This window comes from Ostrea edulis, chromosome 6 (assembly GCF_947568905.1).
Source record: "Ostrea edulis chromosome 6, xbOstEdul1.1, whole genome shotgun sequence".
Classification (NCBI taxonomy): Eukaryota; Metazoa; Mollusca; class Bivalvia; order Ostreida; family Ostreidae; genus Ostrea; species Ostrea edulis.
The window spans coordinates 19,969,986-19,994,874 of record NC_079169.1 but is presented as its reverse complement, the minus strand read 5'-3'; the positions used below and the strand labels follow the sequence as shown (position 1 = coordinate 19,994,874).

At 37.0% G+C, this 24,889-nt stretch overlaps 1 protein-coding gene across 7 annotated transcripts in view; it reads right to left on the bottom strand.

Moving 5' to 3' along the window:
* Positions 1-24,889, bottom strand: part of LOC125645869 (neurogenic locus notch homolog protein 1-like) — a 132,422-nt gene that overhangs the window by 95,852 nt on the left and 11,681 nt on the right. For 2 of the 7 annotated variants that reach the window (XR_008796237.1, XM_056141782.1), the window contains exons 1-2: positions 20,302-20,531; positions 5,867-6,075 (exon numbers count right to left, since the gene is read on the bottom strand). Coding sequence is in view for 1 of the 7 variants with exons in the window: in XM_056141782.1 (XP_055997757.1) it covers positions 5,867-6,075; positions 20,302-20,412 (320 nt within the window). In the remaining 6 variants the exon portion in view is untranslated. Of the gene's footprint in view, positions 1-5,866; positions 6,076-20,301; positions 20,534-24,889 lie in introns of those variants that run through there. The other 5 variants (XR_008796239.1, XR_008796240.1, XR_008796242.1 and 2 more) reach the window with 4 other exon arrangements.

Sequence of the window (24,889 nt, the reverse complement as noted above, 5' to 3'; positions counted from 1 at the left end):
TAAAAGAAGATAGAGCAATTCCCAAAGCTAAATAACCGAGACAATGAAAGGTTATTTCAGTTGGCGGAGATCGACAGTGTGAAAGAGAACTCAACCTACAGTAGCCTGCTGTCCTACTATGACTCATCTTCTGGTGTTTTGCCAATTATACAAAAGCTACCTCATTCCCTTCAGGAGAAGTGGACATCGAGAGCAGTAAGGTATAAGAATAACCACAGCGCGATCTTCCCTCCTTTCAGTGAATTCTTAGACTTTATTCAGGAGATGAACTACATTAAGAACGATCCAGGACTAAACTACGATAACAACAACAACATGGAAAAACATCAAACGAGCACCTCGCGCAACAGAGTCAATGTAAAAATGACAGACACCAACACCAACGTTAAGCCAGTTAAAACAGTCTTTCAACATCCAAGGTGTATTATTCATGTAAATTCGAAGCATGATTTGAATGACTGTAAAACATTTCGACTGAAACCCTTAGAAGAGAGACGTCGACTTCTGAAAGATTCTGGTGTCTGCTTCAAATGCTGTGCTTCGAAGGACCATAGGAAATGTGATTGCACAACTGTCATTGTGTGCAGAGATTGCGGAAGCCACAATCATTACACAGCTCTGCACATTAATACGACGACTGATCGGCCAAAAGGGAGAGATAATGACGGGGAGGAACCCATTAAACCACCGAATGTTGACAGTACATGCACCGAAATGTGTGGGAGGAATGTCGATGGAAAATCCTGTGCAAATATCTTACCAGTTTACGTGACAAACAAAAACATCCCTCAGAAACAAATAAAGGCATACGTCATTCTGGATGAGCAAAGTAATAAAACATTAGCAAGATCTGAACTGTTTGATTCCTTTGGAGTGGACAGTGCCTTGATGGAATACACTCTGAGGAGCTGCTCTGGAAAATCACAAATGTTTGGGGGAAAATCTGGTGGATTCATCATAAAATCAATCGACATGTCAGCCAAGATTGTTTTGCCTGAAATTATTGAGTGCAGAGACATCCCAAACAACAGAAATGAGATCCCGACTCCAGAAGCGGTGAGACGCTTCACATTTATGCAACATAGCGAACAAACTTGAACCCATAGATGCAGATGCCGATATCCTCCTTCTGATAGGAAGAGATGCAATAGGGGCACATCATGTACTGGAGCAAGTTGTCGGACCTGCGGATTCTCCATTTGCCCAGAGGCTCAAGCTGGGATGGGTAGTCATGGGAGAAATGTGTTTGGGCAGAAACCACAAACCAGATAGCATAAGTGTCTGCAAGACTTATCATACATCCCAAGGAAGACCGACTGTTCTACTCCCTTGTCCTAACAAGTTTGATGTGCTCGAACCAGCTAATTGCATTTCTTACCCAAAGTCTCAGGACATGATCAATACTAAGCTGGCATCAGATGTCTTCATGCAGACTGATCTAGATAACACTATGGGACCCTCGATCGAAGACAGGAAGTTCTTAAGTTTGATGAACAGAGAACTTTACAAGGATGAAGCTGGACACTGGTGTGCAACACTTCCCTTTTGTGTTCCTCACAAGAAACTACCAAACAACTGTGCGATGGCTGTTCAACGATCCAGGTCTCTGGAAAGAAGTCTGAGAAAGGATCCAGTGAAAAGAGAACATTTCTTTGAATTCATGAATGAACTCCTTGAACGGAACCATGCTGAAGTTGCACCTGCACTACATTCAGGGGAAGAATGCTGGTACCTTCCGGTGTTTGGGGTCTACCACCCCGAGAAGCCTGGACAGATACGTTGTGTGTTTGACTCCTCAGCAACCTTCGAAGGCGTCTCATTAAACGGTGTGCTATTGTCGGGACCCGATCTCACGAATAGTCTGATAGGAGTTCTCATGCGTTTTCGAACTGAGCAGATTGGGATTATGGTTGATATACAGAAAATGTTATATTCGTTTACTGTAAGAGAAGATCATCGAAACTTTCTGAGATTTCTAGGGTACAAAGATAATGACTTCAACAAGGACATAATTGAATACAGAATGCTGGTGCACGTATTTGGTAACAAACCATCACCCACCATTGTGAACTATGCTCTTCAGAAGACAGCGGAGATCGCATCTGAAACATATGGAAAAGACGTCAAGAAGTTTGTTCAAAGAAACTTCTATGTTGATGATGCCCTGACTTCGGTTTCGTCTGCAGAAGAAGCTATCGACCTTCTCACAAGAACCAAGGATGCTCTGATGACTTTAGGAAAGATCCGTCTCCACAAGTTTGCATCCAATAGTGGAGAAGTAATGGCTAACTTACCTCTGCAAGACCTCTCCAAGGAGCTCAAGAATGTAGATCTTGACTTGGATGACTTACCACTGCAGCGAAGTCTTGGGCTAAACTGGGATCTTGACTCAGACTCATTTACCTTTCGTGTTTCCCTGAAGGAAACCCCTCTCACGAGACGTTGTGTACTGTCCACCGTAAGCAGTCTCTTTGATCCCCTTGGACTCATAGCCCCTGTGACCATACAGGGCAAGCTTATTCTTCGTGACCTGATTTCAGGAACAGTGGATTCTGGGTAACTGGAGCCAAGTTGTTAATACGTACTCACATCCATAACTGTGTTCCATGTCGTAAACTGCGAGGATCCTTAGAATTCCAAAAGATGGCTGACTTACCTCCAGATTGTCTCGAACCCAGTCCCCCATTTACTAATGTCGGCGTTGATATATTCGGGCCCTGGAATGTTGTGACTAGACGAACCAGGGGTGGAAGCGCGCAGTCAACGAGATGGGCAGTTATGTTTTCCTGCTTGACTACACGTGCTGTGCACATAGAATTGATAGAAGACATGTCTTCATCCGCATTCATAAATGCAGTGAGGAGGTTTACAGCCCTTAGAGGCGAAGTCAAAATCTTCCGTTCAGATCGAGGAACGAATTTTGTTGGGGCCACCAACGACCTCAAGATTGATGCAGTAAATGTGGAAGATGGAGAACTCAAAGACTATCTTTACAAGTCAGGGACTATCTGGATCTTCAATGCCCCTTACTCCTCCCACATGGGCGGAGCATGGGAAAGGATGATCGGCTCAGCACGGAGAATACTGAACGCCATGCTTTCTAAAATCGCAGACAAACATCTTACTCATGATGTACTTTTCACATTTATGACTGAAGAAGCAGTCATCATGAACAACCGACCTCTTGTGTCAGTTTCAACAGATGCTGAATCACCTTACATACTCACCCCAGCAACATAATTGACTCAGAAGACTGCAGATGCCTTTTCCGCAAGGAATCTTGGAGAGTTCACAGACAAGAATCTTTTTCGTGCAGAATGGAGAAGAGTTTGTCAGATCATTTTTGGAGACGATGGAGAGATGAGTACCTCACCACTCTACAAAAACGTCGTAAGTGGACTGAAGTTCGTACAAACTTGAAAAAGGGAGATGTTGTGCTTCTGAGAGACAAAGCAGTGACCAGAAACAATTGGTCACTTGGTGTTATTGAGGAGACCTTTGCTGGTGCTGATAAAACTGTACGTAAAGTTCGCGTTCGAGTTGCAGGGAATAGTCTGTATACTCGCCCCATCAACGAACTTGTCTTACTAGTCTCTACTTAAGATGTACATACCAAAATTTGTCATTTTTTAAAATAGCATCTGTTTAGACACTTGTATAGAAATCTAGTCATACTTTGTGATCTAGTCATCTACTTTTTATATTCATTTGGATATATAGTGTAGTTTGTTTATTTTGGTCATATTTGTGATATCTAGGAGATATCAGGCGGGGAATGTACTGTCCTTCGTACGAATTTTTAAGGTACGAGTTATCAAAATAAATGCTATAAGCCATGTGGCTGAAACATTGTTTACCTGTGGAATTTTTGGAAGTTTAAGGGAAATTACAGTGTAAGTAATTGATTGCCTTGTAAATTTATTCTTTTACATCTACTTTATTTGATGTTTAATGCATATTTGCAGCTTTCAACAATAATGATAGATATTTGTGGTTTCCTCTAACCTCGTGTTCTCGAAGTATGATACGCCATTGTTGTCAGGGCTTTCAAAAGTAGCCGGTAGCCGGCGGATTTCCGCCGCCTATAGTAACATTAGGTGCCGGCTACTTTAGTGACAAAAATGTATGTGCAATGAAAAAAACTTTAAACATCTTCCAAACTTTAGTAGACTTAGAAATCGCGGCCGTATCAACCAGGATGTAAAAACGTGTTTACTTGCGCTAAATTTAGTTCAGGTAAATACCGGCACCTGAATGGTCGTCTGTTGGTGTAGAAAATAATACGTCAATTGCAATAGTCGGAAAGCCTCGGATTTACCCAAGTCGTGACAACACAGACGAGAAGTTCCGAAAGATAACAACAAGTCCTGAACGTAAAAATCAATGATGTTGACGGAATGAAGAGAACAAATACCCTGTTCAGTTTCGGCTTTAAAAAGGCCAGAAGTGAAAGTGACACAAGTATAATATCAATCAACAATTTTAAAGCGAAAACAGAATTTAATCAGGAAAGATTTCAGACTTGCTATTCTTTTTAATTTGCAAATGCCCATGTGGTATTAAATAAAAACGAAAGTAGAATTTTTCAGTACAAATCTGTAGCTGTTAACTTGAATTTGTGGAAAAATAAAATTATAGGTCATTTAAATGTTACTTATTAATTTGTAATAAAGATTGTTTGGGTTTTATTTAAAAAATATATTGGGGTGAGCAAAACATGCAGTTTAGTTCATTTCAACAATACTTTCTGCATGTAGAAACTTTCTTACAAAACAATTCAGTCTTATAAACTTTCAGTACAAATGTAGAAATAAAAGTGAAAGTTTCTGTTAAAGCAAAGACACTTAAAAATTAATTGATACAGCATTGCAAAAATTGATTACATGTAGTTATCTTGATGCACTTTATTTTTCATTTTGCATCAAAATTAGTACTTTGCAATGTTCAATTTTTTAAGTCTTTGCATTAACAGAAAATTTCACATATGAAACAATAAATTCATGGCAAAAGTAAAAATTTCAGGCAAAAAAAAATGACAATTTCAAAGCTGCATTTAAGTGCCAGGAAACCGCCAGAATGCAGGATTTTGCGTCATTTACCCCAGAGCTTCTGGCCGTAATAGCGCCGAGCATTGGATCGCCTTCTACTTTTTTCATTTCAGCCTCCTACTTTTAAATTTGTTGAAAGCCCTGATTGTTGTCATCACTATGTCTAGGACAATAACTTGTCTATATGTAGTTGAATATTATATGAAATTTGTATTGTTTTCTTTCTCCTCGATAAAATGATGTAAAGTAAGCTATAAGAATATGATTTCATGTTTTAATAGAATAGGTTGCTGTTCAAAATAATTTTCTATGGAACGACATAACAGTCATTGTTAAAGTTAGTTAATTCGTACGCTATGTAATAATTAGCTCGTCTGTGATAGTTAGCACATTTTCTTATTAGTTTTTATCTTTCTTTGTAGTCTTTTACCACATGCCATCTTACATATTCGTCCTTGTCAATAAAAACATCAGTTTATTTGGACTTGGAAGTATTCTATGTAGATGCTTGGTTGTCTGACTGTCTGCTAATCACGAGACAGTACAGTGTATGATTTCTAGTATGTCTGTTATGTATCAAAGAAAGGTGAAGGTGTGATGCGGCTCGCACAAAAGTTCCTTGGAATATCATGTACGATGACTTAGAAAATTGTAATAGGTTCACCTCCCTAACATATCCCACCTCTAGTATATCCAGGGGTCCGCGTTTGCCCAACTCTCTATTTTGCATTGCTTATATGAGTTATGAAATAGATCACTGTTCGTTATCTTCCCCTTTCATATATATACAAAGACCTAAAAATTATCGTAAAACATACCCAATATTGTATGTAGTAGAAGTTGGATTAGTGATGGTTAAACTGGTTTCACCTTCAGCATCTACCCAATTTTCCATCGAATTCATGTTGATGCAATATCCAACCATTGTAAAACTACCGCTACACCCGGAATAACACGTCAGAGGGTCATTTCGGGAGTTACCGGAGCAAGAACTCTGTACATATGAAATTCGGTGGTACACTGTTATCTGAAAAGTAAAGATACATTGCAATCAATAGATAAAGCTCTCGTTTATTTGTATTATAGCAGTACCACAATTATGGAGACATGGTGAACATTCTCTTTCTGCTATAGGATTTATATCCAGTTTCAATGTCCCTTGTGCGTCAATGCCTTCGTCAAGAAATGATAACACTGAAATATCAACTGCTTATCACAAATAAAACATTATTTACAATTGTTATTAGCCCATCTGGTACTACTACAGCAATTCGTATCCGAAATTACGGTAAACTGAGTGGCCGTGCCCCATCCAAAAACACCAGGAAGGTAAATATTAAAACGTTAGGATTAAATTCTTTCTTTATCTTTATTCAGGTGTGTATACCTATCTGTTTGCCTAGCGATCTATCTATCTATCTATTTCTGTTTATATATCTATGTACAATGCATCTATCTATTTATCTCGTACGTGTGTTGTATATTGCAAGTGAGATAAAGCAATAGCTTAGATAAAGCAATAGCTTTATCACACGCCTGTTTGATAAAGCACTTCCGGTCCGAACTACTTTTGACACTGTCCCCGCTTGGATGGCATATCTTCTGTGTTGATGCATATCGATGCATGAAATAAAGCTATGTTATTCTGTATTCATTTAAAATTTCTTTATAGCAAAATCAAAATGATATTATCCCCACTGACATATAATGCAAGTTATCGGCCATAAAAATGTCAACTCGATCAATAACTACTCCAAAAAAAATTACAATAAGAAAACAGAGATGTCCACACTATTATCAACAGGAAATCAACCGCCAACTGGATAGGCCTAATCGAAAGTACCTCGACATGCTGCGGTACCAAAGCAGTCCCAAGCACAGTCTCTTTTCTTTGGAGCCATATTGAATGCAATAAATCTCAACAGCTTTACTTACTAACTTACTAAAGTGCCTCAGGATTTCCTCTCCCCTCAGATTCAAAGAAACCACGTGAATAAAATCCAAATACACAAACACTTCAGATCTACTTTTCATTGTAAACTGTAGAACATTCTAATAACGCTGCATTAAAATATTATTTTCAATGATCGTTGCTACACATGTTTATTTCAAAAAGACGGCGACATCAAACTTTTACCAGAAGGTCAGGCCAAAGTCAAAAAATAAATACTCTGTAAATAGTTGTTATTTTGTTGGAGTGACAAAACCATTATTAATTTTAAAAAAACAACAATTTTCATTCTTGGTTTCTTTTATAAAAATGCCCTTTGTAATATACATAAATTGATTATAAGCGCATTGTTTTTCCCGCGTAAGGAAGATTTATAAGCACGACGCCTAAGCCACGAATTCAAAACAAATTCAATCAGCTGTTTCGAACATACAAGGGATTATCTCAAAATTAATCGAAAAGAAGACGTATGAGATAAATAAAACATCTATAATTGCATATTGTGATATTGTGGTTTATCCAACTCCTTGATATGGTGTATTTATTCGCTCAGCAAGCCTCGCGAATAAATACACTATATCAACTCGTTGGATAAACCAAATATCAAAACAAGCATATATAGATATCCTCTATTTATCTATCAATCTATCTACACACATTGTCTATCTTTCAATCTTTTTGAATATCTGTCTATCTTTCAATCTGTTTGTATATCTATCTATCTATCTGGTTGTACACTTATCTATCTGTTTATTTATCTTTCGATCTTATTGTTTATCTATCTATTTATCCATGAAAGGTGAAGATAACGAACAGTGTTCAATCTCGTCTCTTTATCTATCTCTCTACCTGTCCGTCGGTATACCTATCTAGATATACAGAAAGATAGATATGATATACACTGTATAGACAAATGGATAGATATATTGATTGCTTGAATATTGTTTAACGTCCCTCTCGAGAATATTTCACTCACATGGAGACGTCACCGTTGTTGGTAAAGGGCCTCAAAATTTAGGCCTATGTTAGGCGCTTTCGGCCGTTGAGCAGGGAGAGGTCTTTATTGTGCCACACCTGCTGTGATAAGGGGCCTCGGTTTTGCAGTCGCATCCGAAGGACTGCTCCATTTAGTCGCCTCTTACGACAAGCAATAGCTAAATTTATTACATTTAATTCACATGTGGATTGGTCTTTGGTAGGTAATACATCAAGGTTTAGTTCTTAATATGTTATGTACAACATATTCTGTACATTATATTTTCGCGTAGGTGTCTCTGGTAAGCTGGCGAATGTATGACAATTTCTCATTGTAAAGCTTTGATATTTCACGTGTTACTTTGTCAGGGTGTAGTCCAATAAGGTTAAAAATCGATACATGTATGTCACTTTGACCTTTTTTGTTTTGCTTGATCGACGCCATCAAATCCATAAATCATATCAAACATGGTGTTGCTTCTGATGGGGTGTTAGCTTTTTTCACTTTATAGTTTGTTCGGTTACAAGTAGCCTATTTCCAGACACGAAAACATGCCTTCCCTCCTGAATGACGACTCATCGTATTAAGCCGTTGTGGATTCTAGTTTGATATCCCGCATTTCCCATTTAAATCATTAAATTACTAATTGTCTGTATCTTACATCATTGGGGTGGTTATCAGTATAATGCTCAATAAATATTATGAAATGACATGTCGAGAAGCTACAGTAGTAGCACGTGAACTCATCCATGGTCTCTGAAACAAAAATATAAAATTCGCATTCGATGACTACAAGGGTTACAATGATTAAAGATTGGTGATTTTACAAAGATGCAATATCATATACCAATATCAAAGCAACCCAGAGTTCGTGGACATTGTCACATTTCTAAATGATCAAGCTACAAGCGGATAGTAGTCATGGACCATTCTTCTAGTGAGGGGCTTAGATGTTTTAAATGTTTTCAAAAATCCACATTTTGAGAAGAAGAAAAAAGTTTGCTTACCCGATCATTTGTAACTTGATATCAGTTCAAGCTCCCTCCTCCTAGAAGATTGATTGTGCATAAATGTATATTGTTTAACGTCTCGCTTGAGAATATTTCACTCATATAGAGACGTCGTCAATGCCGGTGAAGGGCTGCAAAATTTAGGCCTATGCTGGGCGTTTATGGTCATTGAACAGGGAGGGATCTTTATCATGCCACACTTACTGTGACATTGGGCCTCGGAATTTGCTGTCTCATCCGAAGGACCGCCCTATTTAGTCGTATTTTACGACAAGCAAGGGGTACTGAGAACCTAATCTAACCCAGATCCCCGCGGAACCCTCCTAGAAGAAAATACCCCATATCTTACAGGGAGATAATCCTTAATTTTGAAATGAATTTCTAAATTTTATCACAGCAATTAAATATAGATAAATACAATTCGTTACTGCTCTAGTATCACATTTTTGGCAGGTTTTTACAGAATATATAACGAAATTTCTATTTTCGGTGCTGTTAATCAAGTTAGCTCTTGTGCCTTTGAGCACAACTGCGCAGGATGCTACAAAAAATATTTACTGGTTCAATACTGATCCCATTGGTGCAAACATGTTACACATCTACATATATTACTGACCCCAATCCAGCTGAAATTGTTTTTGTCAATTCAAATTTTGAAAGTGTTTGGCAGGGACTATATTTTGTGGCGGAAGAATTGATTAATCAAAAAGTTCTAAATCTGCATATTTCAGTTTCTGTTTCATCCAATGTATCTTCTATTTTATACTCCAATACGTGCATTTCAATTTTATAATACAAGTAGCTGAGACTTGGAACTAGTTCAAATGTTTTAATTTATCAATTTGGTTGATACATGTATATTTTTCCATGCAGAACATCGATTTTTAAAAAAAAAAAACCTTTAAATTAATTTACTCGAAATTTTGTATAAAAATGTAGTATTTTCGCCAATAATTTAAACATTTGATCTCCAACTCCCACTTTTTAAGTTTCATTTTGAATTTTAAGACAAGACCATGAAAATTATGTGAAATTTAAAATTTTTACATTACTCCTAATATGTCCTTTTAAAAACTCTCAAAGTTGGTATCATGAATGTTTTCGTACATCAAGTGCAAGAATGTCATATACAAGTATTAAACTTTTTTATTTAATCTGTAGTATTAGAAGACATGATAATGTATCTATTTCATGTAATGATTCATTTGTATTGACACCAATAGACAAATCAGGTTTAATCGAATAAATCTTCAGATAATTTATAAGTGCCAAAAGGTCATTTTAGAACACTGTAACTCGATAACAAGCATTGCGACCCCCAGTTTTTTCTATTTAATTTCCTAATTCTCCGTCAATGTAGAAATAAAAAATAAACTTCCAAAAAAAAATGACATTTCTCCAAATCTCAGGTGCGAATTTCTTTAAATCCTTGAAGTGCTCTTTTAGCTTTTCAAAGGATGGCCATATACCTATCTAGTATTATAATTACCGGTGAATAGAATGTGTCTTTATTAATAAAAACAACTTACATGTACCCTATGTTTCCCCAAACATACAACATCATTGAGGTGAATGTCCGATACCAAATGAATAGCCGATAATGCGTTTACCCGAGTGAGATAGTGCATAAAGAGACCTTTGATATTGAAATGGCTAGAGAAGATATATCAAAACCTTATTCTGCTGTAAAACGCAATCATTGATTACATGATTCATGTACCTATGCTTTTAGTAAAATACACAGGGGTTAACCCCTTTTTGGGTCCCAACTCTGTGATACCATAAATATAGAAAGGGATCTAATTCTGACCCAGATAAAAAAAAAAATACCCACTCGCTTCAAGTGCCTAAAACATCAGAAACTAGGTGCGATGTTTGATGTGAAATAATTAATACGTCCGAAATCTTCCACACTAGTCTGAATTTCGCTGCTGTTATAGGCGAGAAACCACCCGGTGACCTAGACCGATAAATGTCCTAGTAAAATTAAACACGTGAAATCGAGAGAACGATGACGTATATCCCAGTCTGCTATTGTAAGAAGCTGTGGCTAGAATGTTGGCATGCAAGTAGTAAAAACATTGATATATTCAAGGAGACCGGCAAATTGCGCATATCGTATCTAGTTTCTGATGTTTTAGGCATTTGAAGCGAGTATGTAGTTTTTTTATTTGGGTCAGAGTTAGGCCCCTTTCTATATTTATGGTATCACAGAGTCCAGGCCCAAAACGGGCTTAGTCTCTGTGGTACAATGCGATCGAGTTTTCTTACTTAGTATGGTAAGATAATTCTACTGATAAATCTGTAGGCAACTCAATTTTAAAGTACTATTACACAAATCAGAACATTCATAAATATAATTAAGTATTTAATTCAACTAACAGAAACACATTAACCAGATTATATAAAATAAGAATTATCATGAAAAGAGATAGTTCCCCAGGTTAAACATTCTATTTCCTGTGGGGGGGGGGGGGGGGTTGATGTTTTTCACGCATGGTTTTTTTTTTTTTTTTTTTTTTTTGGTAATATCTATTAGATAGAGTTTATGAAATAAACTAATTTTTGGCAAACTATAGGTTTGAAAAGCCCACTCCACTTATATTGAAGTCGGTTATATTGAACTATCTGTTATATTGAAGTTGAAATAAATCCCCCAGTAGCAATATTTGTGTAGTTCAGCATTGGTTATATTGAACTTTGGATATAATGAAAAATTCAGGTCAGTCCCCTGAAGTTCATTATATTCGGAGTAGACTGTATATCTTATTAGCGTTATCTCTCTTGTACTATTCATGTTTAGCACAAGGGGAGATAATTGTTATTGTTGAGTTACGCAACTTTGCATATAGAGGGCGCATATTGGCGCATTCTAGAAATTGCTAAAATTAATGGCTGGACAAGTCCAGAGTAAACAAAATTTCTGAAGATCATTAGGGGCTATAGCCAAAGCACATGTAAGTCAATTTGTGTTGCATATATTTGAGTGTACCTATTTGAGTGTTATCGAATGCTAACCAGTGTTAACCTGGGCCTGATGTAGGTACACATTAATTCGATATTACCGAGGAAATCGGCATGAGTGTTGTAGTCATTGGAAGTTCCCACGTCAAATGTTTACGATCCTATATGCAGAGCAAACCTGAGCTCAAAAACTTTTAACTTGAATAATGTAAATGTTAAAACACACTTGTATGGGATAAGCGGGGGAAACATTACAAATTCAAGGGATGTGAAGAAATTGACTTCATTCATAAACACTGTGGAAGCGTCGCCCAAATGCCTGATAATTCAGATTGAGGGGAATGATAGGGACTCCCTAGATATTACACCCCAGGAAGTGTTTTTTAAACTCAATGCGATGGCACAGGTGTGGAAAGTGCGATATAACTTCAAACAAGTGTTTGTGTGTCAACTGTTGCCAAGGGAAGTAACTCGTGTGGTACAACCTTCGCAATACAATGAGAACGTGAGAGAGGCAAACAAGTTACTAAAGGCAGAATTGTCTCGCGCACCAAGCAGTTCCATAACATACTGGAAAATCAAAGTGGCTAAGAAATCTATGGATAGTAATTATGTAGACGGGGTACACTTCAATTGGCAGTTTGGCATGCCAAAATATTTTCGGAACATTAGAGGGGCCATCCTGACAGCTATACGACACAATTAAGTTAAGTATGACATGATGTATTTTTGAGAATGATGGGCTTTTAAAAAAAATAATTATATGATAGATAACACAATGTTATACTTCACAGATGGTTCATTACTGGATGGATAATAATACATTAAATCAGTAATTTTTGTAATAACCAGTTCATATGGAATTGGTCTTATAATGCTGTATTGAGATTACTTATAGAGTGTATGACAATTTAGCCAATTCACCTATGGAATTCGTCTGCCAGTTCAAATGGAATTTGGTTTGATGCAGATATTAAAAAGATGTTCATATGAAACTTGTGGTTCAATGGAACCCTGAATTTGATAAGTATATGTGCAAATGGAACAGTTGAACATTTCATATGGAACTGGGCATTCAACATATTTCAGTTCATATGGAACTGGAATAGGGTAACTGATATTCAGTTCAAATGGAACTGATGTGTTTATAAGGAACACCTTGTTTCTCATGGTATATATTAAGACAGAGTGAAATATAATTACCAGATATAAGCTGACATTTCACATTTTATGTATCTGGTTAAATCAGTAGAACTATGTATGAGAGTCTGACAACACATTGTTGTTATATTGTATGTAAACAATTATAAACTCTCTGAGGCAAAGGAATAATGAATTGAATTTTTCAGTTGAAAACAGGTTATGAAACAGGCCACTTCACGTCCAAAGCGGAGGAAGGTGGGAGAGTCTCGTGGGAGAAGCGCAACACCCAGGAGGAGCGCAACACAGTCAACGTCCGTAGGAAGAACCCTACGTGACAAAGCAAGAGGTCGGACGCGAGTTGCCTCAGACACTCACAGTAGACCGACTCTAGGCGTAGGGCAAGGTACAGAACCTGAACAGATACACACAACTACACAAGTGACCAATGAACATGGAGACACACCTGTTCCAAATTATGTGGGCAACCAGAACCTGACTACTGAGTCGATGACACAGATGTTAACAGCAGCCATCCCGGTTATTACACAGACTGTTGTTTCAGTCCTACAGAACAGTGGTATGTTGCCGGATGGAATACTACAACAGAACAACTCAAGTACTCAGCCTAATCTATCGGAGAACAGTCCTGCCACTGGAAGTACCACTGACGAGGCTGCCGCGCAGAATGTGGGTGATGGAAATGGTGCCAATGAAGGAGCGAATAAGTCCCCAAATCTTAGTATTGCACAAGAACTGTTAGGTAATATTGCACCTGTCACTAGTCAAACCACAGAAAGTAGGGCGTTAGCAGTAAATTATGGGCTAGCTCGCCCAATTTCATTGGGAGTATATCCTGAGTTACGTGCAGATATTGTGTCGAATAAGTATGTCGATTTTAGCGAATTGTTAAAACACAAGAAATCTGAAGAGAAATTTAACTACATTGCAGAAGAGGAAGATTGCAATTTGTTAGAAATAAAACAGGAAAACAGATAAGCAATTTAACACAGTGGCAGGATGCCTTCTATAAATATGCTGGTATTTATTGTCAAAGACACCCTCATCAGGCCCCTAATTTAATGAAATATGGGCAGATTATTTCTCAGTTGGCTCAGAAGTCAAATATGGAGGGGGCATTAAGTTATGAAATTTTTCGTAGGTGGAGGGAACAAGATCCAGACCATTTGCCATGGGAGGAGGTAAGTGGGGAATTGCACACAGAAGCAATGGCTATGGGATTGTCGAGCTTTACGAAAAAGGGTCCTTTTCGTCCCCAGCACTAAAGTTTTACCTCAAACTCAGTGCGAACAAAGCATTGTTTCACTTTCAACAATGAAGGGAGCTGTTCAGACAAAGTGTGCAAATATGGTCACTTCTGTCAGGTTTATAAGGGCACCACAGTAGATTACACTGTCCAAACAAACAAACGGGGAACACATCCACAACAGAAAGGAAAAGGGGTAAACCCCAAACTAAGCAGTCCACTTTTCGTGCCTCACAACCCTTTCCAAAATAAGATACATGAGATAGTGACCCCGATAAAGTCAGATGAATTATAGTGTTTACTTGCAGGGTATGATAAGCATAAGGTGAAGTTTTTTGGTTAATGGTTTTACAGAGGGCTTTAAGATTCCTTTTCAAGGTAAACAAGAGTTTCGGTTGAATAAAAAAATTGTCATCAGCTGTAGTTAGAATGGATGTATTGAAAGAAAGAAATTGGGACAGGTCGAGTTAAAGGTCCTTTCCAGGAACCTCCCTTTAAATTTTTTAGAGTATCTCCCTTGGGATTAGTTCCAAAATCTCAGATAGGAGAATTCAGGATTATTCATGATCTTTCTTCACCTGAGGCTAATTTAGTGAATGATGGAATTTGCTCTGATTGTAAATCTGTAAAATATCAATCAGTAGATGCAAGGTGAAGATAACGAACAGTGACCAATCTCATAACTCCTATAAGCAATACAAAATAAATAGTTGGGCAAACACGGACCCCTGGACACACCAGAGGTGGGATCAGGTGCCTAGAAGGAGTAAGCATCCCCTGTTGACCAAAATGTCATAAACCCATAATGCTTGTCATCTTATTCTGCAGTTTGGTAGAAGATGTCAGCTAGCTAAAGTTGATGTGGAGCATGCCTATAAGTTAATTCCAATACACCCAGATAATTTTAACTCTCTCGGGTTTGCTTTAGATGATGGTTTTTATTTTGATAAAACTTTGTCTATGGGCTTGAGCTACTCCTGTCAGTTGTTTGAAGTGTTCAGCACATCATTGCATTGGATAGCAGAGAATAAATTGGGTATACAAGATGGTGTACATATTCTTGACGATTTTCTATTTGTTTCCCCTGCCCCTGCTAGGTTGTGCCAGGTTGGATTAGATAGGTTTATGACAATGGCAGAGTGGATAGGTCTCCCAATTAAGCAGGAGAAGGCTGTTTTACCTACAACTTGCTTAGTATTTATGGGGTTAGAGTTGGATACAGTGTCAATGGAAATTAGATTGCCATTAGAAAAATGTCGGGAAATGGTGAAAAAGTTCATGGCAAGAAATTGAGTGACACTTAGGGAATTACAGTCTCTAATAGGTCTGTTGAATTATGTTTGTGCAGTTGTATTGCCAGGTCGCACATTTTTGAGTAGAATAATTGATCTGACAAGAGGCATACAACAACCAAACGGAAAGAAGGGGCTTAATAAGGAGGCAAAGCTAGACTTAAGGACTTGGTCATTGTTCTTGGATAGTTTTAATGGGAAAGGCTTGATTCAAGAGCACAAGCTTGAAACATCTGTCTCATTGCAGATGTATACAGATGCAAGTGATGTGGGGTTTGGAGGTTTATTTAGAACCCATTGGTTTGCAGGGAAATGGTCATCAGAATGGTTGACGAAACAAATATCTGTTAGGGAACTTTATCCAATTGTTATAGCATTAGAGCTTTGGGCTACCCAGTTATCTAATAAATGGGTTCAATTCTATCGTAACAATACTGCAGTAATACATTGCATCAACAAACATACGACAGAGGACTCAGAATTAATGATACTTATTAGAAGACTAGTTGTGCAGGCATTAAGGTTTAATATTCAGTTTGAGGCTGTGCATATTCCAGGGTTGAATAATATGTTAGCTGATATACTTTCTCGTTTTCAGATAGAGGAGTTCAAAAGGCTTGCTCCAGATATGGATCAGCATCCGGCAGATATATCAATATTGGTCGAGTCTCACTGACTCAGCTGTCCACGGATATTATTAGAAGTTCTTTGTCAAAAAATTCATTGGATAATTATGGCCAGACTGTTCAGTGCTATATGAATGTCTTAGCAATTTATTTTCCACAAGGTACAGTTTTACCATTAGCTATAGATAAAATAATACTTTTCATGGCCTTCTCCATGCACAAGAACAGGGCTTATGATACTGTAGCATCATATTTGTCTATGCTAAATTATGTGCATTGAATGGCTGGTTTCAAGATATCTTTCAGAACTTTGTTGTTAAGAAAGTTTTAGAGGGGAATAGAAAGCAAAAGCCTAGGGCTGATACAAGGTTGCCAATAACACCAGAAATACTGGAAAAATTAGTACAGTCGGTGTGACCTTTGGGTTTTGCATATTTTGTACAATTTGTATTCAAGGCAATGTACCTCTTAGCATTTCACGCCTTCTTGCGAGTAGGGGAAATTACTAGAGCTAGTTCAAATAAAATTTCCCGGCAGTCCATTCCGTTTGTGGTAAATGCTCAAAATAAGATCCATGCAGCCGAAATAAGTATGGAACACTTTAAGCATTATAAAGGAAAGTCATGTAAAGTATTGTATATTGAGAGTAATCAGGATGCGGAAATGTGTCCAGTCCAAGCATTAACGAGGTATTGTGAGCTTAGGGGGGGGGGGGGGGGGGCATGAGGGCCCTTTATTCTGGGTTTTTTTCTGATGGAAAACCAGTTACAAGACAATATTTTACAAAAGCAATTGCAGCTTTCTCTGTTATGGACAGGATATAATACCAATTTATATAAAACACATAGCTTTAGGATAGGTGAAGCTAGCACGGCAGCAAACATGGGCATCTCAGATGACAAAATCCAAATCATGGGTAGGTGGCAATCAGATTCTTTTTAAAAATATACCAGGATCCCTCTATTAAAAATGTAGTCAACACGTTGTGATAATGGGTCATAGGTGCTGTTTGATTTTTGGGGCATCATGGAGATAGGGGCTTCTGTTGCCTCGATAAGTCAAACACTGGGTAGGATGCTAGGTACTTAAGAACTTTGTGATCAGGGGTCACAAATGATGCTTGAATTTTGGGGCATCATGGGGACAGGGGCCCCTGTTGCCTCAATTAGTCAAGTACGGTTTTGACAGAATTGTTAAATGTCTGTATTGTGCCACATAGATAGTTTAAACAATGTTGGTTGGCGAGACAGAGGTTAATGAATAAGATATGTGTATATACATTTTAGAATTTGAATTGTGTTGAGCATGTTTGTAAAGGTATTACAAATATATTGTAAAAGAATTTATTTTTGAAAAAGTGTACGGTTACGAGTACAGTCAAGATATATACTGCATATCAGTTGACTTGCAGAATATGGTAAATGAATATACATACATGTATATATGTCTAGGTGATCAAGTTTGGTAAAAACAAAAATCAAGTCTATGTCAACACAGGTGTGGAGGGGGGGGGGGATATTGTGCCCAGGAGTGTCACAATTTAGGAGGTGATAAGTTCCCCATCTTTGGTGGGCCATATAATTGTGGATATTAAGGGACTCCAATCCTCAGCAAGGTTTTGTAACTCGCGTAAAATCCGGAAAAAGTTTATTCGTATCATAAATTCCGGCAATTCTATTTTTGGGAACTCTTCTTTGAAAAAAGAATAAGAAAATTCTTGTAGCTTCACATAATATTATGTAAACAAATGGAAATGGAGGGGAATTGTATACAAGAAAGAAATAAGAAAGGTCGGTTCAAGAAAGCCTCATCTACTGCTACTACAACCATTAGCACATGTACCGATGAAAATAACAACCACCCTGACTTCATCGATGTCAACAGCGAAGATTCACTAGCACAGGTAGATGAATATGATGAAAATAAAGAGACATTTGACCTGTTCCAAGGCAGAAAAGTTGTTGAATTTTCAATTCTGGTGGATCATTAATTTGCAAAGAGGGTGCTTTCTGTGTCACGCCTTTGGATCTTGTTGACCGTGAGAAAGAGAGACGTTATGGACTAGCCAGCTTACTGTATGTGAAACGCAGGAAATGCGACGAACTGACGATCATTCCAACTGGTAAACGACACAATATAGGTCAGAATTGTCAAGGTCCTTTTGATATCAACACCAAACTTGCTGTTGGTAAGTATTTTTATAAAATCTTTAAACGTGTGTGTATTTTGCAATTTATCTGTAAAAGATGTTTTCGAAGCTGGTCATATGTAGCTACGTAGGTACAAGTAGTGTTGTAGCATTTTGTAGTATACAAGTACCAGTACTCCTACTAGTATATATATATATATATATATATATATATATATATATATATATATATATAGTGTAAAACTCATACGGTACCAATTTTGATGCACCAGCTGCGCATTTCGACAAATAATGTCTCTTCAGTGATGCTCAACCGAAATGTTTAAAATCCAAAAATAAGTTTTAGAGCTATGTAGAATAGAAAAGAAGATTTACCTCTTGGCTCAGTGGTAAAGTGTCAGAAATTGGATGTGAAAGATGTGATTGTGAGATCTTGTGTTGTCAAGTACTACAATATAGTGTTTGTACAATAGAGCAGTAAGTGCATGCATGGTGTATATGAATATAAATCTTTTATTCTAGCTTTAACCTATGCAGGCATTGGAGAAGCTGGGGTTTCAAAGATCTTTTCGACACTAAACATACCAATTCTTACTCCAAGAAATTTGAAGAAGAGAGAGCGAGAGACTGTCCATGCTATAGAGTGACTGGCAAGAAATGCCTGTGAAAAAGCCTTACAATTGGAGGCACATAAATCAAGGTTTATATTATTTTATAGTTACTCAATTTTGTGCATTAGTTCACTTCATCATCGCAAGCCACATGTTTTGTGTTTATTCTATTTCCACATAGAGAAAATAGAATGGAGACAAAACCCGTGGCTTGCGACAGTGCGTTCACTTCTGAGGGTATGTCAAACAGCCTTTACTGATTTGATGTTTGAATGTAAATGATATATAATATATATAAGTAATTATTTAAATGCATTTATATCAGGTATGTAAAATGTATGGACAATTTATTGCATTATTGGTAAAAAGAGACAAATATATACTGCAGCACTCTTGTTTACAATAAAAATTATAGAATTTTATAAATTTCATGTCAAATGTTGACCCGATATGAATTTGTTTTCAGTGAATGTGGATTGGTGCTCTCTTATGATGCTGGGTGGCAAAAGCGAGGAAGTGGTAGAAACTACAATAGTCTCCAAGGGTTACAAAGCGCACATCTATCATTACTGCTGTGTCCAAATTCATGGAAGAGAGATAACTCTACATTCTGAAAATTGATGTCATATTGATTTCAGTCATTATTTTTTATATTTTACTGGATACAATGCAATTTATTTTTATTTTTGTAATCCTTTCACCCAATGGATATTTTGTTTAGGTAGCAAACAAGTCAACATACAGTATATGAAATACAATTTGATGAAACTGAGATAACTCTTTTTGTTTTCTATTATTTACTGTATACGTAATGATCAATTATCTCATAAGATCACCTGGATACAATGGTAAATAATTATCAATTCTTTGTCATAATAACAAGTACGTAAGATAAGCTTCACAATAATGGTAAAAAATACGTCTTCATTTTTTTTTGCACCTGAGGGACGGAGTACCTTAAATGTATGTTGATTGTGATGTTTCATCATGTATATTGTATTTACCATTGCATATTATCTGTCATTTACATTAATAAATGATATTTTTCAAATCAACAATATTTTGTCATTCACACCCACCGAACTAGCACACACTGTGTTGACAAAAATATCCTTTTGAGTGCTTTACGTTTTTGTATTGCAAGAAAATAAAACAGAGAGAGGTTTTCGAAGTTGCTAGAACTTGTAACCAATCCCTTTGCATATTCATACACTAAAATATGTTCAAATCAATACAAAAAAATTATCGATTATTTGAATAATCTAACCTCTGTTTCGTTCACGGCTGTCCATGTCAACAGACCTCCCCGAAAATGGCTTGAATGAACATAGGTAATCACGAATAGCAGCGGTATAACACACTGCCGCACGAGCCTCATTATCACAGCTTCAGTACTATCGAAACATAAATGTTACGACAAAAGTCATACTATTTCATAGCATTTGCACATGTACAATAATTCATAGCAATGCCACTTTAAATTGTTGTGGCAACTTAGTTTTTTACTTCCTCGTTCTGTTCATTCGGGTGACTAAACACGTTATTGCCATTTATTGATAGATATTGTATGGGAAATTCGTGCATTTGCTAGCATGAACAAACATTAAATCACACGGACAAATTGGAATTCTATAAAAGCATTCAGATACGTGTCCCGGTTAGTTGCACTCAAAGGAATTATTTGTTGGTTGTTGTTTTTTTGGGGGGGGGGTTGTTTTTGTTTTTGGCAGGGTTAACCTCTAAAGTGTCGAAATTCCCTTGAGTGTTACAATATTACAAAAGCCGATAATTCCTTTGTATGTTTAATAATCAGTGCTCCCTTCAATGCCTTTTAATAATGCTGAACATAATGCCAAACATTTGGTGACATTTAAGTATGGTAGCGAGCAGATATTTAGATTTCTGAAACACAGTAAAATTTGGACGAAATGATAATAGTAATAAAAACAACATAGAGACTTGAGCAAGTCTACTTTGTATGTTACATTGTTACTAATACCGATATTTGCTATGAAAATCAAGAATAAATGTCCAAGTATTTGGACTAATCGTATTCCCGATGACAGTCTGGGCTATTTTCCAATTTTACTATGATTAATATTTTCCACAGAAATGTGTGTAAACCCTAACAAACTACATAAAACTGTGGTTTGCATCAGTAAATACTTGACACTTTTATTTATCATAGTAAAACTCTGGATTCCTAAAGGTACCATAGAACAACTGTCAAATAATTTGATCAACCTAACAGGTAAGGAGAAGAAAGAGGAAGCCCCGACCTTTGCGATCAAATCAAAATATAGCGATGATTTCCCCTTCTTTACACCAATCACCTTTAGCTTTATTTCGTTTAGTTTGGATTTCACTTGATTTCATTTTTCTTCCTTCTTCCTTTGTGGTTTGGTTTAGATTTCGTCTCGCGTTTTACTGATGCTCAACCTTTTAGATTACGTAACCTATGATAAAAGTTCAGCTTTATAAAAGAAGATACCCACAGACCTTATCGGTCACCTGAGTACTAGTGAAAAGTATCACTACTCCCAAGGGATATGAAATCTAGAAAAAAATCCCCGTTCTGAATATCTAAGCTAAATTCTAATGTTCAGCAACAGTATAAAACAAAGTGTATTCTTAAAACGTCAATGTTCTCAAAAGTGCATACACTGATGAAAGGCTTTACATAATATAATATATGGATTAACATTAAAATATATGACTAATTTGGACCCATCCTAGAGTTAAAACCCTGGGTTGTTAAATTCACAAATTTTATACGCCCGTCATTAGACGGGATGTATTAGGTTATAGCGCTGTCCGTGCGTTTGTCCCGCTGGCTGGCTGGCTGGTTGTCCGTCTGTCCGTCCCGGATCATGTTTTCTGGACTTTTTTTCCGTAACGGATGCATGTACAAATTTGGTCACAATATTTCCCTCAATAATTGTAAGAGTGAGTTTGCATTTCAGCTGGATTCGTCCATCCTTGACCTACTTCAGGGTTACTAGTAGGCCAAACAGTTTTCCGGACTTTTTTCATTACAGATACAGATATTGCCCTGAAATTTACACATAAGCTTTATTTCAGAGAATTACGAGTTCAGTTTGCATTTCAGCTGGATTTGTCCGTCCGTCCGTGACCTACATTAGGACTAAAAGTAGGTCAAATAGTTTTCCGGGCTGTTTTTCATTATGGATACAGATATTGCCCGATATTTAGTCATAGGCTTTCTCTCTGAGTAATACAAGTTCACTTTGCAATTTAGCTGGATTGGTCTATTCGTGACCTACTTTTGAGCTAAAAATAGGTCTAACAGTTTAGCGGGCTTTTTTTCATTACGGATAGAGATAGTGTCATAGGCTTTCTCTCGAAGGAATACAAGTTCACTTTGCAATTTAGCTGGATTGGTCCATCTTTGACTGACTTTTTGAAAAACAAAATAGGTCAAACAGTTTTCCGGGCTTTTTTTTTCTTTACGGATACAGATATTGCCCTAATATTTAACCAAAGCCTTCCTCTCAAATGAAGACAGGTGCAGTTAACATTTCAGCTGGATTGACGCACTACGACCCACAGTACTTTAGGGGTAGAAGTAGGTCAAACAGTTTTCCAGATTTTGTTTGGTATGGTCACAGGTATTGCTCTGGAATTTAATCACAACCTCCCTTTCAGAGAAATACATAATCAGTTAACATTTCAACTTCATTGGCGCACCATGACCTACTTTAGGGCTAAAAGTATATCAAATGGTTTCCTAGACTTTTTATCATCATAAATAGATATTGCACCAACATTTTGTCACAACCTCACTCCCGGTGAAAATTTAATACATACTCAGTTCACATGTCAGATGGATTGGTGCACCACGACCCACTTTAAGGCTTTTCTATTCAGAATGTGTGTTGTATCAATTCAGAGTGCACAATATGCTTCCAGATTGAATTTCACTGTCCCACGGGCATATATTGTACCGTTTGCGGTACTCTTGTTGTACATCCTTATCTGCTATTACTTAATATGCATTAAGATTTTATACAGTAACAGAAAACTTACCCATAAATACTATATACTACGTTTGGCACCACCCTGGGGTCAGAACCCCTACCCTGGGGATGATCAAATTTACAATTTTGGTAAAAGACTACCTGCTCTTTCTAAATGTCCATTTAGTTTCAATTTAGTATCAATAACACTAAAGAAGATGTTACATGTAATTAAATGGTTTACATATAAACACTATCTACTACATTTAACCCCGCTCTGGGGTCAACACCTCTAACCTGGGGATCATGAAATTTACAATTGTGGTAGAGGCCTTCCTGATCTACATCGCTATGCATTTAGACTTTAGTTGATCTTAAACTTGTGCAGTTTTAAAGAAGATTTCTGAAAATTTGTCAATTTCTGGTAGTTTTTGCCCAAGGCCCTGGGAGTGCAGGAATCTGAAATTTATAATTTATGTCCACCTTGTTCCAAAGATTCTTCATACCAAATTGGAATGTTAGTTATCAAAATAAATCAATCAAGAGGCCCACAGGCCTTATCGGTCACCTGAGTACCCGTGTAAAATTATCACTACTCCCAAGGGCTATGAAATCTAGAAAAAAAATTCCTGTTCATGTTTCTGAGTATATTTGGATGAAACTCTCAATTTTATGGAACATATAAAAATGAAATGCCGAACAGCTATGATCAATTATCTTAGGATTAAAAGTATTCGCAAATATTTGACAAAGGAAGCAACAGAAATTTTGGTTTTATCGTTAGTAATTTCTCATTTGGACTATTGTAATGTGATTTTATACGGCAAAGCACGGACTGAAATATGTAAAATGTAAATAATCCAAAACATGGGTGCGAAACAGCGGATAACTCCGTTTACCTGATCAGGATATGGGGCTCACGGCGGGTGTGACCGGTCAACAGGGGATGCTTACTCCTCCTAGGCACCTGATCCCGCCTCTGGTGTGTCCAGGGGTCCGTGTTTGCCCAACTATCTATTTTGTATTGCTTGTAGGAGTTATGAGATTGATCACTGTTCGTTATCTTCACCTTGCATTAACTCGTAAGAAATTTGACAGCTCTAGGGATGCTCTCATTGACCTACATTGGTTACCTATCGATTCTAGGATATCATTTAAATTATTGACCTTCATATATAATTGTCATGTGGGCGAAGCGCCATTGTATTTAGCAGAACTTTTAACGAAACAGGTATCAAATAAAAAGTTGCTCTCCGCTCAATCTTCTGAGAGTTGCTACATTGTTCCATTTAACACGAGTAAAACTTTCAGTGATAGAAGTTTCGGAACCATTGGTCTGAGACTGTGGAACAGTTTACCAGCTGAAATAAGGCATCCAAATCTTTACATACTTTCAAAGCCAAATTGAAAACACATTTGTTTAGACAGTTTTAATGTACATGTTTTTAGTTTAGTAGATGTAGAGTGTGTTTGCATGTATATGATGTATTGTTTATTCTTTTACGGCTTTTTATATTATACATGTACAACGCCATTGAATACTTTGTGGAAAATTAAGCGTTAAATCAAATAAAAACAGTTTCAGTTTCAGTTTATCTAAGCTAAGTTTTAACATTCAGCATAAGTATAAAACAAGATGTGTTCTCACAACTTCAGTGCCCTCAAAAGTCCTTCCACTGATGAAAGGCTTAACATAATGTAATAGGCTTTAAATAATAGGTGTATTAACATTAAACATTAAAAGATATGACTAATTTAGACCCATCCTAGAGTCAAAACCCTGGGTTGTGAAATTCACCATTTTTGTACATCTTTTTCTGCTATTCCTTAGTATGCATTTAGATTTTATACAGTGTCAGCAAGCTTATACATAAATAC